The sequence below is a fragment of the Nelumbo lutea genome, chromosome 4, assembly GCF_056320005.1.
Source record: "Nelumbo lutea isolate HS-2025 chromosome 4, American lotus-T2T, whole genome shotgun sequence".
In the NCBI taxonomy this organism is placed as follows: Eukaryota; Viridiplantae; Streptophyta; class Magnoliopsida; order Proteales; family Nelumbonaceae; genus Nelumbo; species Nelumbo lutea.
Genome location: NC_142687.1, coordinates 1055889 through 1074251, shown reverse-complemented (window position 1 = coordinate 1074251; position 18363 = coordinate 1055889). Strand labels below are relative to the sequence as shown.

General features: G+C 39.0%; 2 protein-coding genes across 7 annotated transcripts; one reads left to right on the top strand and one right to left on the bottom strand.

Moving 5' to 3' along the window:
- Positions 1 to 819: 819 nt before the first annotated feature.
- On the top strand, positions 820 to 2686 carry LOC148853297 (putative BOI-related E3 ubiquitin-protein ligase 3). 2 transcript variants are annotated; one of them, XM_088982020.1, is made up of 4 exons: positions 820 to 999; positions 1119 to 1183; positions 1297 to 1637; positions 1744 to 2686. In XM_088982020.1, exons 1-4 carry the CDS (start codon positions 962 to 964, stop codon positions 2326 to 2328), a joined length of 1029 nt encoding a protein of 342 aa, XP_088838146.1. In that variant the 5' UTR covers positions 820 to 961; the 3' UTR covers positions 2329 to 2686. The 2 variants fall into 2 exon arrangements, with proteins under 2 accessions (XP_088838146.1, XP_088838145.1); XM_088982019.1 differs by having other exon boundaries at positions 821 to 999; positions 1294 to 1637.
- An 8518-nt stretch (positions 2687 to 11204) lies between these two features.
- On the bottom strand, positions 11205 to 13981 carry GAPA-2 (glyceraldehyde 3-phosphate dehydrogenase A subunit 2). Of its 5 annotated transcripts, none has more exons than XM_088986194.1 (5): positions 13901 to 13981; positions 13124 to 13806; positions 12604 to 13007; positions 12156 to 12400; positions 11205 to 11971 (listed from the first exon to the last, which is right to left on the bottom strand). In XM_088986194.1, the coding sequence occupies exons 3-5, from the start codon at positions 12909 to 12911 to the stop codon at positions 11469 to 11471; spliced, it is 1056 nt and encodes a 351-aa protein (XP_088842320.1). In that variant the 5' UTR covers positions 12912 to 13007; positions 13124 to 13806; positions 13901 to 13981; the 3' UTR covers positions 11205 to 11468. The 5 variants fall into 5 exon arrangements, with proteins under 5 accessions (XP_088842320.1, XP_088842317.1, XP_088842318.1 ...); XM_088986191.1 differs by having other exon boundaries at positions 12604 to 13004; XM_088986192.1 differs by having other exon boundaries at positions 13129 to 13806.
- Between the last annotated feature and the right edge of the window lie 4382 nt (positions 13982 to 18363).

The window sequence follows — 18363 nt, the reverse complement described above, 5'->3', positions numbered from 1 at the left end:
GACATGGACATGCTGGTTTTCCCGATATAGTCGATTATAAGAGCAGGTGTTTGACACTTGTACATTAATAAACTATAGTGTATAGGTAGGACTATTACTATACCTTTATAATTTTTTGGTGCAGTCCCGACAATGCAATTGCGGAATTGCCATAAAGTGAGTGAAGGTAGTGGTCCCCGCCGTACCTGCAGGCTGCAGCGGTAACGTTAAGGTTACTACTTACTAGTTACTACTAAACGGTGTGGAGGAGGGTTGAGTAATAGGTCGGACCTCCCAAACCCGAACGAAAAAGAGAAGAGACCCAAGTTCAGGTTGCACTGGCATGGCATGGCCTGGCCTGGCCTGTGGGGCGTGGGCCCCAAGAAAATCAGGACATTCATTGTGTAAGAGACTGTGATCCTATAATAAGCAAAAATCAGGGAAACATGGATGATGAGTATGAGTGGCATGCCACATTTGCCACTGCCATGCTTACTTTTTCCGCTACGATCTGGATTTGTATCTATCTGTATATGCTTGCTTTGCTTGTTGTTTGTCTTTTTCTCCCGAATTTTTTTTTTTTTTTAGTTTTGAGTTTTGACTGTCTCTCCAGTTCGTCAACTTTGCCTTAATGTATAGGGCCGCTAGGCATCACTCCTCTAGCAAAGCCTAACGCTTAATTGCTTATTGCTTAGTACCGATTACCAAAATACTATAGCTTATTATCTATTAACAATTTCTTTCTTTTCTTTTTATTAAATTTATTTAAAAATAAAAAAGAGACTCCCAGTCCCCACACCGCACGTATAAAAACCAAATCCTCCTCTCCTCGCAAATCGCAATCTTTACATTTCCTCCTCTCCCGGCCCCGGGTCTTGCAGTCCCTCGGCCTTCTCGTCTGCGCGCGTCTTCTCCCTCACGAGTCCCGGCCTGTGTTGTGTTTGGAGCGTTGGATTTGGGGTTCAAACAAGGTTTCGCAGCAATGTCCGTGCAAGCGCAATACCCTGCAAACGCTTTCAGGTGACCCTTCTCCTACCTTCTACTTCAACAATCCTCCTCTATCTACCTACATCTCTACAACAAAATATCTCTACTTACATCTCTGCGAATTTCTGGTTTCCTTGAATTTTTGATATTAGGAATAAGAACAATCTCCTTCAAGAGTTTCAGCTCGGATCTTGCAACCACAATCACAACAATTACGGTAAGTAAACGAAACGCAAATCATTTGTCGGCTTTGTCCATGGACCCTAGCTCAATTATGCCAAACTTGACTCCCTTCTCTACTTCTTCAATTGATGAATGCTGATCAAGAAGCAAGCCAGCAATTCTTCAACGGAGCAACCGTATTCAGCGGTCCTGAGAGTGAACTCACCTGCAATATGTCCGCCTCCAGGAAGAGGACCCGATACAATCCAACTCACCCTCTTCAAACGCAAAACCATGACCCCCACTTTCAATTTGACAGAATGAACACAGAGGCGTCTCCAATTTCAACCAGTTTACAAAACCTCTCCTACCAAGATAGTCTCCGCCTGCGGATATTTGAATCCAGCGCCACCTCCACCAGTGGAAGATCTTCCTATCTTCTCCATCAGGATCTTACTTCTCAACTTTACCGTCACGACGTCGAAATCGACGCATTGGTCCGACTCCAGGTCTCTCTCTCTCTCTCTCTCTCTCTTCTCCAGCTGGTTGCTTGTTCGTTGGGTTTTATTTTTTCATTTGTATTAAACGAGTTGGCGTTTATGTTGCTCGATTCAGAACGAGAAGCTCCGATCGATACTGGAGGAGACGGCGAAGAGACATTGGAGATCGCTAGTGTCGGTTCTCGAACAGCAAGTGTGTAAGAGACTTAGAGAGAAGGAAACAGAGTTGGACAACGCGAACCGCAAGAACGCGGAGCTAGAAGTGAAAGTGAGGCAGATGATGGTCGAGAATCAGATCTGGTTCAATCTCGCCAGGAACAACGAAGTCATCGTGTCCACGCTGAGGTCAGGCCTCGAACAGATTCTGCTGCAGAGCAATACAGACCAACATGAAGTAGCAAAAGAAGGCATGGGAGACAGCGATGAGATCGTAGGGGTTGTCGCGGATGATGCAGGGTCGTGCTGCTACGAGGTGATGGTTGAAGAGGAAAGGGTAAGCGTGGCAGCGGTGAAAGATATTAAAGAGAATAGGGAACTCAAGAGCAGGACGCATTGTAAGGTGTGCCGGGAAAAAGAGGTTTCAGTACTGCTGTTGCCGTGCCGTCATCTCTGCGTCTGCAAGGTGTGCGAATCGAGACTCAGCGTCTGTCCAGTCTGCAACTCCATCAAGAACGCTACTCTCCAGATATTCATGTCCTGATTTCAACTCACTTCTGTCCGTATTGTCTTCTAGCCCACCACCGGTGATCGGAAGTTTCACAGTATTCATAGAAGTCTAATAAGCCGGTAACTTTCGGACGATGCTTGTTGTTTTTTTTTTTAGTATTAAAAAAACAAAATTATGGATTGGATATTGAAATTTGTAAGGAGACCAGACACGAAAAAATGCTTATAAAAAGCAGAAACAGTTTAAGTTGTGATTGCATTAATTGAAAAACAATTAATTAATGTAACCACCGGTTCAGGGAGTGAGTATGGTTCAGAGTCATACTCGTATGGTATGTATTTTTTGTTCTGTTTTTTAAGTGCAAGTATGGTATGTGTTGGGTTGACGAAAATTGCGAAGCATAGATAGATAGAATAGTGGGAACTGGGAACGGGGAAGAACAAAAAGGGTTGAGTCTTGTCCTTTGTGAAGTTAAGGCAAGTTATTCGTGTAGTGAATAAAGAAAGAAGTAACTATATTGAGAGGCACGTGCAAACGAACGAACGCAAAGCGAGAGATTTTGATTTCATTTTAGCCTTTAGGGGGGTGGTGGGGAAGGGGGGCCAATCAATGGGCAATGGGTGGAGCAACAGCATATATAGCATCGAAATCGTATTTGGTCCTCACAACACAAGCCAAGCCAAGCCAAGCCATGAGAAAAAAAACACGGACATATTTCCAATACACGGCTGTAAAAGTATGAGAGAACGGTGTGAACACGGTCTTGAATCCGGCCTCGATCACCATAGCATCTTGCATTATGTATGTAGTGTTCGGTGTGGAGAGGGTGTTTGTTCATCTTTAATCTCCTAATCTCTTGATGTGGTTCAAATACATGAGAGCTGCTTGTGCTTTCTTTAATCTGCTGGACTCGGAGTTAAAAAAACTAAAAACGGGCTTTACACAAAAATGGGAAAAGAGGGTGAGAGATGGTGTAGGTGTTGGTCCCTTATTTAATATTTGTTTCAGTTTCAGAATTCAGAGTAAAAGCGGGGCCAAGTATATATATAAAATATACCCAACTAGTTTCGGAATTACGGAACTGTGGTACATTAATGAATGAGCAATTAGCCTGGAGTAGGGACCAGGGATCTAATGTCTGAGGACAAGGTAGTGTGTCAGATGAACAAGTGGCAAATTGCAAGTAGTAGCTAATTAATTAAGGGCCTAAGTTTCTCATTTCAGTACTATTTACATGCGCATTCTTAAGCTGAATTCATCGCGAGTTCAAAGGGTGGTACTGTATTGCCTTGTACATGTATCGCAATTTACAAGGCTAGCTATCGGTTTTGTAGTTTTGCTTTCATTCTTTCAAGTAATTAATCGCAAATCCATAATAATTAGTACTAACGTACGTAGAGAAAAAAACATTATCCATCCATCAAACAAAACAAAAACGAATATTACAGGTGGAGGGGTGGGCTTAAGTCTGTCTCATGTGCCACATATCAAATTTTCTGGGGACCATACTCTATACCGTCGTCGGAAACACCAGTTTGAAGCATAAATGACGAAAGGTTTCCTTACCTTTGAATTTCACAATATTTGTGTGAAGAATAATCTATTGGCTAGTGGTGTTAGAACTTAGAATTCAGGAACCCAGAAAATTTCCCAGTAACTTGTCTCGGACGTTGTCGTTGAGCCAGGACTCATGGGCAAAACGTGTATGAGACTGAAACAGCCCCATATTCTTCTTTTCAAATTGCTTTAGCCTTTAGTACGTACGGGAAATAGAATGGTCTTCTTCTGATCTGACTTTATTTTGGTGTGCCGCCTGTGTGTGTGTGTAACATTAACAAATTGAAGGGCGGAAATTTAATTTTTGGCCCCATCGCCAACAGCATTAATTGTATGGTCAACTATGTTAAGTAAGATTTGTGAGATAAGAATAAGAGGGTGACAGATGAAAATGCCAACTCTTAATGCCCTGTTATTTGGTTTGGTCGGATCATTCCCTAGTTAATCGTGACACCGATCAGAGACAATGTAATTTGTGCCCACGTGGAAAGAATCTTTTATTATTTAAAAAGAATTGGAGGACGCATCTCAATCAGGGAACAAAATCAAATTAAAGAGCAAATGAACAGGCAACTCGATGCTTGCTGCCAACCATTATCCCCTTTCAAAAATAAAAACAGAGAGTAGGCAACTGACGCCGATATTTGGTTGCTTCCAAGATATGAATGTTGTGCACATACTTGTGTGCTCCTTTAGGTCTTGACTCTTGCATGTCCAATAATTAGTTTTCCTTATTTGAGTTTTAGTTTGCAATTGTAATTTGTATGCTCAATCAAATTTAATCGTTTCCAAAAGAAAAAAAAAATCAAATTCAATCGTGATCCCTTCTCAAATTGAAATTGGAAAACATATGATTGGATTGCATTGCCTTGAATTCAATCCATCGATGGAGGAGATATCAGATACAAAAGAAGATAACAGGAGGTTGTGAAAAAGATTATTCTTAGGCTCCATTCATTTTTTTCGAGAAGTTACTTATACAGATAAATGCACTTCCTTCCCAGGTAAATAAGACAAAACCATTTTATCCATAAAATAATAAAAAAAAAAAACATTATTAAAAGGGGCAATTTTATCTCATCCAAGTTTTACAACTTCTCAATAAGTGGAAAAGTTACTTGCCCATATGGGAAGTTAAGGAGGGTGTTCCCATCTCCTAGGTGGGTAAATAATATTCCCACCTGAGGGGAAGATTCCAACACTTAACTGGGACAAAAATGGCCCATTTAATAATGGATTTGTATGGCTAAAATTGTCATCTTTTTATTTGGGAAATAAAAGAACATGGGTAAATACACTTACTTGGGTAAGTGTTTTCCAAGAAAAACTTACCCAAGTAACTACAGTTACCCGGGTAAGTAATTTACCAAAAAGCGAATGGGGCCTAAGTGATACCCAGGTGTAAATGAATTATCCTAGGATCCTACATAAATATGAAAAAAGAAAATGAGTATCTCGGTCAATGAAAATCAAAATCCCATTGATCAATTTTTTCCCTCTCAAAGTCTGAAAAATGAACATGCCCTAATTCTAGGCAACCCAACCATCTAGGCTAATTCTAATTTTCAATGTACTTGAGATTATTATGACATATAGTCATAGTAATAGGTGTTTGTATCTCCAACCCACACATCACTACGGCAACACATTGAGAATATTTCCTATATTTACATGTTAGCATTCATGGGAAGATGTTCCCTAAGTTGTAGACTTGTAGTGTTCTATGGCTAGGTGTGGCCTGTGTGCATTGTTGCACACTCAATACAATAACCTTTAATATTTTTTTACCACACTAATCACCAAGGTTAGGGGATGAGGATGGCAAACCCTTGTTAGATGAGAGAGAGAGAGAGAGTATGTAGGAAATAGGAGAGATAAAGGAGGAAGTTTAGAAAGCAGAAACAAGTTTTTTCTTTTTCTTTTTTTTTTTCTAAGCATAAGGCAAAATATTCTTCAATTACCCAGGTCATGAAGCATTCTAGCTGCAAATTGAGCTAGCTCAAGTGTTACTCCGCTACATTTACGAGATGTATAAGAGATAGTGCAAGAGGTGAAACCAGAGAGAAGATCATGACACTCCAGCGACTATCCGCCAGTTTCAAACCTTCTAAGATGGCCCTTACTTCCAGAAAATAGAAACAAGTTAAGGAGAGATGTGGACTGTACTGATTGGTTGTGTGGTGGGAAAAATATGAGACAGAACATACACCTAATACCATGTATAGCTGTAAATTGAAGGGGCTTCAGGCCACTATGATACTGGAATGATATGATAAAAGGAAAAAACTTGTAACCAATCAACTGCTTTCATAAAATGGGCAACCAATCAGATGGAAATTATCATAATTCACAAAGCTTTTGATTGGCCAAAGCTCTTCTAATATCATGATTTTTATTTTTGATAATATGGATTTTCTCGTAAATTTAATTCTGTAATGGTACCAAAAAACAAATAACCAATCAACTGTATTTATTCAAAATCGTGGTGTTCTGATTCATCAAAGTTTTTTCATGTATGGTACCTTTTTGGTAGCATAAAAGATATGATATAGGGCATAATGTATGGTACCTGAACCGCACTGTGAAACTAAAGCAATGTGAACCGCATGTCACAGTTGAGATCTTCAATAAAGGTAAGTAGGCCTTCTAAAATCTAAAGCAATGAAAGGTAAATGGACGAGATTGTGTCACAAATATTCCTTAATGTAATTACATTACTGTAATTTTTTTTTTTTGGTACAAAGAAATTTATTGATATAGAGAAGACTGTTAGCCCAAGACGTAAGACGAGCCCAGACTTGATACAGCAGAAACGATAGAGAAATTTCAACCAAAAACGATTATGGGGGAAATAAAGCCTCACATGTGGCAGCAAGAAAGGAGCTGAGCCAGAGCCACAGAGCCAGGATGGGTCTGCTCCTGTCCAAAGAGCAAAAGTTTGTAGCCTCTGTAGCGATATTGTGGATAGTACTTTTCACGAGCTGCTAGAGTTCGGGCCCAATTTATTTGCTCCATTATTAAATGATATATATATATATATAAAATAAAATTATAAAAAATAATATATATGATAAAAATATTATAACTATTAATTATTATAATTTTAGTTTTTTAAATATTAAATAAAAAAATATTGTTATATATATTTTTTTATTTTTATAAAATATTTTTTCTCAAAATCGAGCTCGAGCCTGGTACTATTCGGCTCGGCTCGACTTGAATCCACCCCTAGTATCCATTAACAGATTAAGAATTTTCATTATTTGGTATTTTATGTTGTGCAAGCTGACGCTTCCTGACGGACAGTTCAGACGTTGGACTAGGTAGGTCGAGTGGCTAAATTGTAAGAAAACAAATATTGGTGTGTCCTAATTGCTTGACTTGGGATGGGCACTTTGATGCTTAAGTTAGCGATAGCGAATTGGTATTCAATTGCAATAAAGCAAGAGAGCTTAAGTACTTAAAGAGCTAAGTAGCAAGTATCATTTCTGGTTGTTGGGATGCCTTTATATAGGCAAAATGACATGAATTCTATGAAATGTGTTCTGGCTCGTCAAATTCAGAGGTGGTTCCACGCCCGGAGGCGAACTCCGCATAAGCTAATAATGCTAATCTAGTCTTGTCTGAGGCGGGTGGGATCGAGATCAGCCATGTCGATGTGCCATCGTGATCCCGGGGGAATCGGAGATAGCTACCTACTCGAGAAGGAATTCGTTGTCACATCGGGCAGGTCACTAATTAGATCCGTGCTAGATTGGTCGAGGCAAATCACCTCTTTATACCGACCTGACATCTCCTGAGGTATCCGTAGGTCATCCTACCGAGATGGGGCCAAAGACATTGAGGCAAATTCTATATGTCTGAGATTTATGTACATAGTGCCAAAATGCCGGTGGATAGTTTTATAGTACCATGTGTCATGATATCATTGGAGGACCAAATCATTTATTATCATTTTTTTTCTTCCATTTTTTTTCATGTTTCTCTCTCTTGGGTTAGATAACTCTAGCAGAGGCGATCTCTCTATACATGATCCAAAGCTGCAATAAAGACTACTGAGAGATGATTCATTTATAATATGTTGTTCTCTCTTCCGTAATTTTAGCTTGATTTTGAAGGAAATGCAGACTTTGCCGTAGCTTGTCAAAAGCTGACGGGGATGTCCAAATAGGGTGTGATGTGCTTCGGACATGCGGAAGCGTCCACTTTTCATCCCGCAAATTGATCTTTGAATTAATTTTACAAGTAACCATGAAGTTGACAAAACCATGATTTTCAAAATTGGATCAGACCGGATAGTCAGGACTGAAAAAATGGTAATCGTTCAGCCCCCGAGTCCGATTATACTGTAAACTGTTATTATCTAAATAACTATTGAAAAGGTAAAAAAAAAACCACTGACCCGGATGGTCAAATCGATAAATCGTTCAACCCGAGTAGCAGTTCGCGGGTTACCAAATTTATTTTCGTTAGATTAAAAAAATGACACCCATGTCCCCTGATTCCCATGTCTTACGAGTTAGGGTTAGAAGTTTAGAACGAAGGATCATTTTCATTCTAACTTCTAAACCTTCGTTAAGCTCCTTCCTCTCAGACGATCTACGACAGCCATGGCCGACAACGATGGACGATGACGGCGGTGAACTTCATCTATGGCGAATTTCTTTTTGAAATCAGTAGAGTAACAAGGAGCGGCGGCAGCATAAATAACAGGCGAATTTATAGCGGCAGCCACTGTAGCAGTTGGCAGCAGCAACGAGGAGACAAGGACTGTCGCGGCCGGCGGTGAGTTTGGTCGCATACCCTGTGTTGTTTTGGATTCTTTTTATTTCTCCCAATTAACTACCACTCAGCAAATCCTTTTTATTTGAAAACTCAATATGATACCATGGCTGTTCATTCATGAATTTTAAATTTTGTTATTTTTTAATATTTTATTTCTTCATAATAATACAATCAACTGAATCAAGGAATATTGGCTTGAGCAGGGTAACCTGTTTTCATATTAAGTTCTTGTGCTGGTTGAATTGCACCATAAACCAACACCATCTACCTAGCATCCTCAACATGCACCATAGCTGTAGAATTTCTGTATTTTATTTTTATATTTTTAATATATTTCATAATGTATTATTTTTGTATTTAGATAGTTTTATTTTCTGTATTTTTTGATATTTTATTTAATTTTATGTTATTTTTTATAACTTATATATATATTTTTTTATTTTAATTTATTTATGACATTACGGGTCAAATCGTTTGACCCGAACGGTCGAACTGCTTAATTGAAAACTAGTCCCCTGACCGATTTTGTTTCTGGGTCGTTTTTAAAAACCTTGACAAAACTGCCAGATAGGCATCTTTTTATAGAACAGAACCCCTGTTCTACTATCCTCTTCAACCGGCGAAGACGAAAGGCATCACCGGCAGTAAAATCTTCTTCCGACGACCGGCAACATAGAGCAGATAAATCTTTCTTCATCTTTGCTTCTCTAAAACACAGTCTTCAACGAAAGCCTGACCCTTACTGTTGATGATGCCAGTGATATTCCGCCGGCGACAAACGACCTCATCTACAACTGATCCGCCAGCAGCAGTTCCTGATTTACCATGAAAAATCATAGAAAATTTTATTAACAAAAGAAAAATGGAAATATCTCCACACTTGATTACCTCTCAGACAGCCAGAGAGAGGCCCGTGCCCATGAAACAGGGACAAAATCGATTTCAGTGAGAGCAGGCGGCAAAATCAACTTAATAAACCTTAATTTCTTTTTCCTCAGATTCACCCCTTCCCACTTTACTTTCCTCTCATTCACTCCCACTCCAATCCAAGCATAACAACGAGTGCCTTCTCTCCTCCCCTCCCTTCTTTCCTAACTCTTGTAAACTTATTGTTTTCGAGCTCTTGGACTCGTTACGGCATGGGGAAGGACGTTGAGGTTGCTGAACACGGCCATTTCTCCGCCGAGGACTACCACGACCCACGTCCGGCGCCTTGATCGATGCCATGGAATTGACCAAGTGGTCCTTCTACAGGGCTCTCATCGCTGACTTCATTGCCACTTTTGTTAGAGTTAACGGTCATCGGTTACAAAAGCCAGACTGACCAGGCCCACAAAGGTGGTGATTGTGATGGAGTTGGCATCCTTGGCATCGCTTGGACTTTTGGTGGCATGATCTTCATCCTTGTTTACTGCACTGCCGGTATCGTCGTTTGCTGGCGGATCAGTTGCAGATGAAGCCATTTGTCATCGGGGGAATATCATTGTCATCGACAGTATGGGTCAGGCTTTTCATGGGAGAAGACTGTGCTTTAGAGAAGTAAAGAAGAAGGAAGATTTACCTGCTTTATGCCGCCGATTGCCGAAGAAGATTTTATCGCCGGTGATGCTTTTTGTTTCTGCCGGTTGAAGAGGATAGCAGAACAGGGGTTCGGCCGGTCGATTTTGGCGGAGACCGGAGAGACGCGGGAAAGAAGAGGATAGAAGGGTAAAGCAAAAATGTTTTGAATCGAGGGATGGCTAACGGCGTTCATGTCCGTTTACCATTCTCGCACGTATATAAAATGCACACGCACCTATGAACGCGTGTCTTTTTCTCGTGATGTTCGAATAGTGTTCGAACGTATAAAGCTTTGACTGAGGCCGAACCCAAGATGGTGTGTTAATAATAAAATCTAGAACTCAATATCGTTTCTTTACTATCTCATTTTTCTTCTTGGTCCAATGGGTATGTCCTTTTACTTCCTTTTCTTCAAATCCTCTTAAACTATTTTTTTTTTCACAGACCTTTTCTGAATGTAACAGAAGTTCTATCTTTCTATAAGTTCTGTTATGTTTTTATAATGTTTATATTTCTTATAATTTTTCACAGACCTTTTCTGAGCAGCATTCGATTGCAGCTTAATTTAGCAGGGTGAAGTTGGAGGCCAAATTAAAATTAAAGCAGTTATTATTTTTACCATGTAAAATTGTTGAATGTGAAGCAGAAGCAGTCATGCATGTGGAGAAACAGAAATTTCAACATTGAGACCTCTTCTTATTTGGTCAATTTTATTTTGAAGGTAGAAGTGCTTAATTTCATTGTTGAAGTTGATCTAGCATCATCATCCAGCAGCTGCAATTCTGCAAAAATGCAGCTGGGGAGGAAGACCAAGTAGTGGTACGTAGCATAGGTCGTCTTACACATTACAGGCTGATCAGGCTGCTTAATTATACTTGGGTACGTAGATGGTGGGTGGGTGGGTGAGCGGGAGCCCGGCCTCTCTGCTTTAACTTTGTTGCGTTCTCCACGATAATGAATGAATGCAAATAGCATATTAGCAGTACGTAAGAAATTAACATGCATGGTTTTGCTATGCTAATGGTTGCCATAATTAATTGCCTACCAATTACAAAGAAATGATCAAGAGTAATTTTGAGGTTTAAGAAAAGTGAAACAAGGGTTACATTCTCAATACAATCTTGACAAAAATAGGCAGGCACACCTAAAAATATGGAATCCAAAATTAAGATGATAAGATGGATGGATGGATGGATGAATCCTTCCTTAATTGTCAAGGGGCGATTGATATTTGACGGGCCTTTTCTATCTCAGTCTCAGTCGTCTCTCACTCACTTCCAATTGTTGGCGACGATATCAGCCAAATCAACGACCCTCTGGGAGTAACCCCACTCGTTGTCATACCAAGCAATCACCTTAACCATGTCATCTCCCATAACCATGGTGAGTGAAGAGTCAACAGTGGAAGACACATCAGAGCACCTGAAATCCACTGAAACAAGTGGTTCATCACAGACGGAGAGGATGCCGTTGAGCTCCTTGTCGGCAGCCTCCCTGAATGCAGCATTCACCTCCTCGGCAAAGGTCTTCTTGGAGACCTGGACAACCAGGTCGACAACGGAGACATTTGGAGTAGGAACACGGAGAGCAATTCCATTGAGTTTCCCCTTGAGAGTTGGGAGAACAAGGGCCACCGCCTTGGCAGCACCTGTTGAAGTTGGAACTATGTTTAGTGCTGCAGCTCTTGCTCGTCGTAGGTCACGGTGACTCGCATCCAGAAGTCTCTGGTCTCCGGTGTAGGAGTGAGTAGTGGTCATGGTGCCCTTGATTATACCTGCAAGTGCATGCACCAACCCATGCCAAACAATAAATTTTGGGATTTTTTGGATTAATTGGGGATTAATAATCGCATACAGACTCAGATCTAGTCACTGTGTGTGCTGCCATTGCCATTGCCATTGCCAAGTAATAAAAAAACCTATTAATCGAATCCAACTACTACTGGCACTGCTGCTCACCGAACTTCTGATCGAGGACCTTGACGAATGGTGCAAGGCAGTTGGTGGTGCAAGATGCATTACTGATGATGGGCTCCTCTGGGTTGTAGCTGTCAGCGTTGACACCAACGACGTATGTTGGAATATCACCCTTTCCAGGGGCTGTGATCAACACCTTCTTCGCCCCTGCTTGGATGTGCTTGCCTGCACCCTCCCTGTCAACGAACACACCTGTTCCTTCGATCACAATATCAATCCCCAGATCCCTGATGAAATTAAACAACCAACGTTCATTCATGTAATTGTAATTAACATCTCCACCAACACCGTCACCAACCTACTATGCTACTTGTAACAACACTTTGGTCTGTGACAACTAATGCATGTGCAAGAAATTAACAATGCATATATATTTAATGACCTAATAAAAAAGAGTTAATTATATATGTGATTTAAATGGAGCGCTTACTTCCAAGGAAGATTGGCGGGGTTACGGTCGGAAACCACCTTTATGATCTTTCCATCGACCGAGATGGCATCATCTCCGACGGGCTTGACATCGGCCTCGAAAATGCCAAGAGTGGAGTCGTACTTGAGGAGGTGGGAGGCCTGCTTCACACCGCCTGTGTCATTGATGACGACGACGTCTAGTGGAGAATCCTTCCTCCCATGCCAACACCTCAAGAAATTCCTACCTATCCTTCCAAACCCATTGATTGCTACCTTCAGCTTTGCCTCCACCACTCCTCTCTTCTGACCGCTCCCACCAACCTTCATCCACAAGGGAGCCAAATAATATTACGGATCAAATGATGAGCAAGCAGAGCAAATCCACAATCCAAATGTGGCGCTGACGTTGAGATCATCAGCCTGCTGGGGTATTACATATACATACATATTACACATTACAGATTTACAGAGTTACATGGGGGAATTATAAGGGTTGGGGACTGGGGAGTCAAGTCAAGTGAAATCCACTGACCACTGACCTTACCATGCAGGCATATGCAGAGGGATGCCGACTGATTCATCATAGCCACTAGGTTGTCAGGTGGTCATCGTCATCGGCGATCAAAATATCAAAACAAGGTATCGATATGTGCTAGTTATTGGATTGCGCCAAGAACCTACCTAATCGATTCGTTTGTGCCTTTGGATAAAAAATAGGTGGGCACTGGGCAGAGACGCAGAGTTTTGTATGTTGACACATTGCAAAAACATGCAATCAAACCAGGTCCAAAGATTGGCCCACCTAACTGACCCTCAAAACCCAAATCCACTACCACACCACACCATATCCGAATTCCCTGAGACTGAAGAGGAGAATCGGCACAAACCTGAAATGGTTTGACCTTTAATTGCGAGAGTTTTCTCTTCATTCAACAACTATGTTCCAAATAACTTGCTACTGATCTCATTGATTCTACAATCATGTTTATATGACTGAAAATCAGCTATCGCCGTCATCCCTGTTGGAATGCTCGTTCAGGTGCAACATGGGGTTATGTAACATGAATAAGAAATTCTTAGAATTTTTCAGAGACAGAGATAGTACCGCAGAAGTCTGAAAGGCAATGACGGAGAGGAAGTCATCAGAAGTTTTTCTGGCGAAAGGAAGTGAAGCAGAGGAGATACGAAGGCCAGAGAAATCCGAGAAGCCCTTACCGTTGGCCTGCACCAACAAAAGGGTGATGATCAAGTATTATTTGGGAGTGCCCACTAAGTTCTCATAAATTATAACAAAGCAAGGAGCAGAAGAGCAGCACCTGGAGAGAAGGGTTGGCTACAGAGAGAGTAGTCGAAGCCATAGCAACAGAGGCAGAGGAGAAGTAGTGAGAATCCAAGTCTTTGAAGTAAGTGGAAGGAGGGGATAATAAAGAGAGGATGAGATTATGGATAGCCTCTCATTCAACGAATGGCTGTGGTTTGTGCTTCGTTTAATATCATTTCCCCCTTCCCCCGTCCCCCATCCCATCATCCATGATCGACCAGTGTCTCTCACTCTCTTATCAGCTAGACAGTTACCAGTGTTACGGACGGACCTGCTCCCGTGCTCCGCCTGATGATTGTTTTGGGCCTGGGCCTCCTGGGCCTATATCATGGATGGGTACGAAAAATTGTGGTAAAAAAAATGCATGAATCTATACTTGTATATCTTCTTTTTATTTTGTGGAACTTTGTACCCTGTTGACTGTGTTCGAGAAGGGGGAAAAGAAAAGCAAGAGATTAGAAGAATTGAATGGTTCATATTTGGCTTTATGTCTCCTGACAAAGCAACAAATGGATAGAGTGGAACTGTGAAGCCACTTGTTTAAATTTCAGTTCACTACTCTTTTTTTTTCTGGTTTATTCATTTTTTCCCTTACTTTGTGGAGTTGGGGGGGAGAGGGAGTCCCCTTTTTGTGAGCTGCAGTAGAAAGTAAAAACAAGGTTGTATAGATGGAAGGAATGTTTAAGTAGGGGATATAATGATATATTAAGGTAGATAATGGAGGTGCAATCGTAGTTGACGTTCCCATCCAAGATTGTGCATCATCCACACATATTTTATTGATGAAAATAAATCGTATTTGTTTATGTGATGATTCAAAAAAAACAAACCTAACTACAAGCAAGACTACCCACTTAGGAAAAGGTTTTCAATTCATGGTTAGCACATAATTTTGTTAGTCTAGCTGCTGCTAGGGCCTAGGGCTACAATTTCGGTTGGATCCAGTTGACAACATTGTTATAGTTAGGGTTGACTTTTGCCAACCCAATACAACTCTACAATTGCTACATACCATCATATATTTGTCTTGACTCTTACGCCCTAATGATTTCATTTCATAATTTTATATTTATCATTGTTGTTTTCATGGTTTTAGATTTTCAAAAATAGACTCCAACAATTTGAAATATTCCCTGTTTTGTGTTAATCAATGATTAATTAAGAGCATTTGAAAGATTTTAAGAAGATGGGAGAAAGGTCAGGTTGATTGGGTTAGGGTTGAGGGATTTTAGATTGGATTAGTGTTAAGGTTGACTAGTTTGATCACGTTGAAAGTTGGATTGAGTTAGGGGCTCAGAACCTTGGGTTGGTCAGGGTTGAGGCAGTTTAGATTAGATCAATGTTAGATCCCGTTGAAAGATATACTACCACGTAATGGGTAATGCGGCCATACATAAGGTGGATTGAGGTACTTTATAAATACATGGGTTTGATATATATATCAATGCACGCCACATCGAAGACCAAGACCAAGTAGGGTTACGTGCTATATCCATATTTTAACTACTAATTCTATATATGCTACTAGCTAGTACATTGGCGACGATGTATGATGTATCCCCTATTCCTGTCTCTATTTGCATATAAGCCTACAAGTGAAGTTAGAAGTGAGTAATCATCCAACTTAAACCCATTTGGATCAGGTCATCGAGCAGCTAGCTTAATTACTTTGAGGCTAAGCCGGTGCTCAAACTGCCAATAACAATATTAGAGCATCCCTATCCCATTGAAATAATTAAGATCATCTTCTCTTCTGATCACCATGTCTCCTGCAGATTACATCGATCTGACATAAAATTAGGGCTGTTCATAAGAAGGTCCAATCCGATTAAATCGACCAATCTGGACTGACTCAATCTGAGTCGATCGGGTTTTGATTAATACGGGTCAGTTTCGGGTTATGCAAATTCCTAAATCGATTATTCGGATCGGTTTCGGTTTTCGTACAAGAAAACTGAAACTGACCCAAACTGAACCGACTTAGTTCAAACATGAAGTTCCAAAGCCCATTAGGCCACCTAGTTTTTGAATGGTTGCAAGAAGCTTTGGATTAGTGAATAATGATTAATGATTATTCGGGTCAGTTTCGGTTTTCACACAAGAAAACCGAAACCGACCCGAACTGAACCAATTTTGTTCAAACATGAAGTTCCAAAGCCCATTAAAATTAATAAGATTTTATCACAGGGATGAACTTAAAACCAAAACCAACCCAAACCGACCCAACCCGACTCAAACCAACCAGGTCGGTTTCGATTTCTATGTCAAGTAACCCGACCAAGTAACCCATGAACAACCCTACATAAAATATCAAATTATCATAAACAGACAGACAGACTTTGTATTATTGTTGATCCAACGCCATGTAATAATTCTTGATTCTTGGTTTTTCTTTTTCTTTTTTTTTTTTTTTTCTTCTTCTTTCTTCTGAAAATTATTGATCGTTGAGTCCAAAAGAGTCTAAATAGAGACAGAGATTCATTGGGTGATGCTTACCGGCCATTTTTTGGAGATGATAAACCACAAATATAGCACCCAGGAAAGTATATAATTAATAAAGGCGAGAGACAAGTCAGACTAAGGTTTATCTCAACCACAAATTTGTGTGACTTTGAGCTGATCAGTGTTTATTTGTTTGGGTCCCACAGTCCCACTTCCATTTGGCACGTTATGCTACCATGTCCACAACCAATAATATATTTTTCAAACATGAATATCCCATTCACAGAATACTGTTTCTTTATTTTAAAAGGGAAATTCTATGATACTGAAAAACACTGTGAATTTTGATAAATATAATACCACTTGAATACCTGATTGGTCACTTCTCGTATGATACCGATTGATTGGCTGTGAATTTTTTCTTTCCGATATCACAGTCAAAATGGCTTTTTTTTTTCATATTCTCTTGATCGCTGAATTTATTGTAGGGCCCACTCATTTTTCTCCTGATTTATTAGAATTATTGTATTAAAGGAGATGTGTTCGGAGCACCTAAATATTTTAGTGCTATATGATAGCTGCAAGATATGATACAGAAAACACTTATAACCTATATATCAACTCATAAGAGTAAAAACCAATCCGATTGTATTTATCAAAATTGACGAAGTTTTGATTGATGAAAGCATGTCTCATATCCAAGGATTAAAATATTGATACGATACTCTTGATACAGGGGGTCGTCTATATTGGTATGATACATTTTTATATCGGGCCGTATCGTGTTGTATCAGTGGATACGATTTGATATATATCGATATGGAGTGTATCTGTGTCTAGTTTGACAATATTGTATATTGAGTACTTTTGGATTGTTTTTCATCTTTAATACAAGTTAAAAAAATAGTATTATGAAAATTAAAATAAATAATTTAAGATTTAATTTCCTAAAAAATTTAATAAAAACTAAAAATTATAAAAATAATATATTTCATCTACCTTAGATGATTTATATATTTTATTTTACTCATATTTATAAGTTAAAAATGAAAACATAGTTATTATTTGAAAAAATAGAGTTATTATATAAAAATACTAAATAAATAAATTTTCCCAAAAAATTAATGGAAAATAGAAATATAATTATAAAAACTGAAAAGAAATAGTTTAAGATTTAATTTTCTCAAAAAATTTAATAAAACTGAAAATTAAATATAATTTATTTTATCTACCTTAAATGATTTATTTATTTTATTTTACAATTATGTGTAAAATAAAAAACATTATATGTTAAAAATGAAAACATATTTATTATTTAAAAAATGATTGTTATTTAAATAAAATACTAAATTAATGAATATTTCCAAAAATTAATAAAAATTGAAATTTATAATTATAAAATTGAAAGAGTGATAATTATTGTACAATGTTTAAATGTTCTAGAGTCATGGTATTGTTTATTGTAATATTTTTCTTCATATAACCTATTGAAGCATGCATTTCTCATTTGTTTATATCTTATTCATAGATAATTCAGCTTTTTGTTTAGTATGATGAATGTATTTATGTGATTTGTATGCATTTCATTAGTGTATTCAAGTATTTCTATATCTTTTGTTCGTATCCATGCGTTTTCAAAATGTATCCGTATTTGAGTTATTCGATATGATACTTTATACCGATACTTTAATCCTTGCTCATACCCAATGTTTTTAAACCGCCGTTGACCATAAGGTTGAACCGTTCAACCCAAAAACCGGTCATTAACCGGATCTGTTTACCTTGTAACTCAGAGTTATAACAAAAATCGTTGAAATAAAAATCAATAAATCGTTGATCCGGCCATTTGAACTATCGAATCGTTCAACCCATACAACAGTTCGTAGCTTAAAAATGAATACGTTGACATACTAAAACTTCCTCTCTCTCATCAAAGACTAAAATGACAATTGACCAAAAAGTTTAAAAAAAAAAAGTAAGGTGAAAAATATCAAGTCTTGAAATTTGATAAGACCC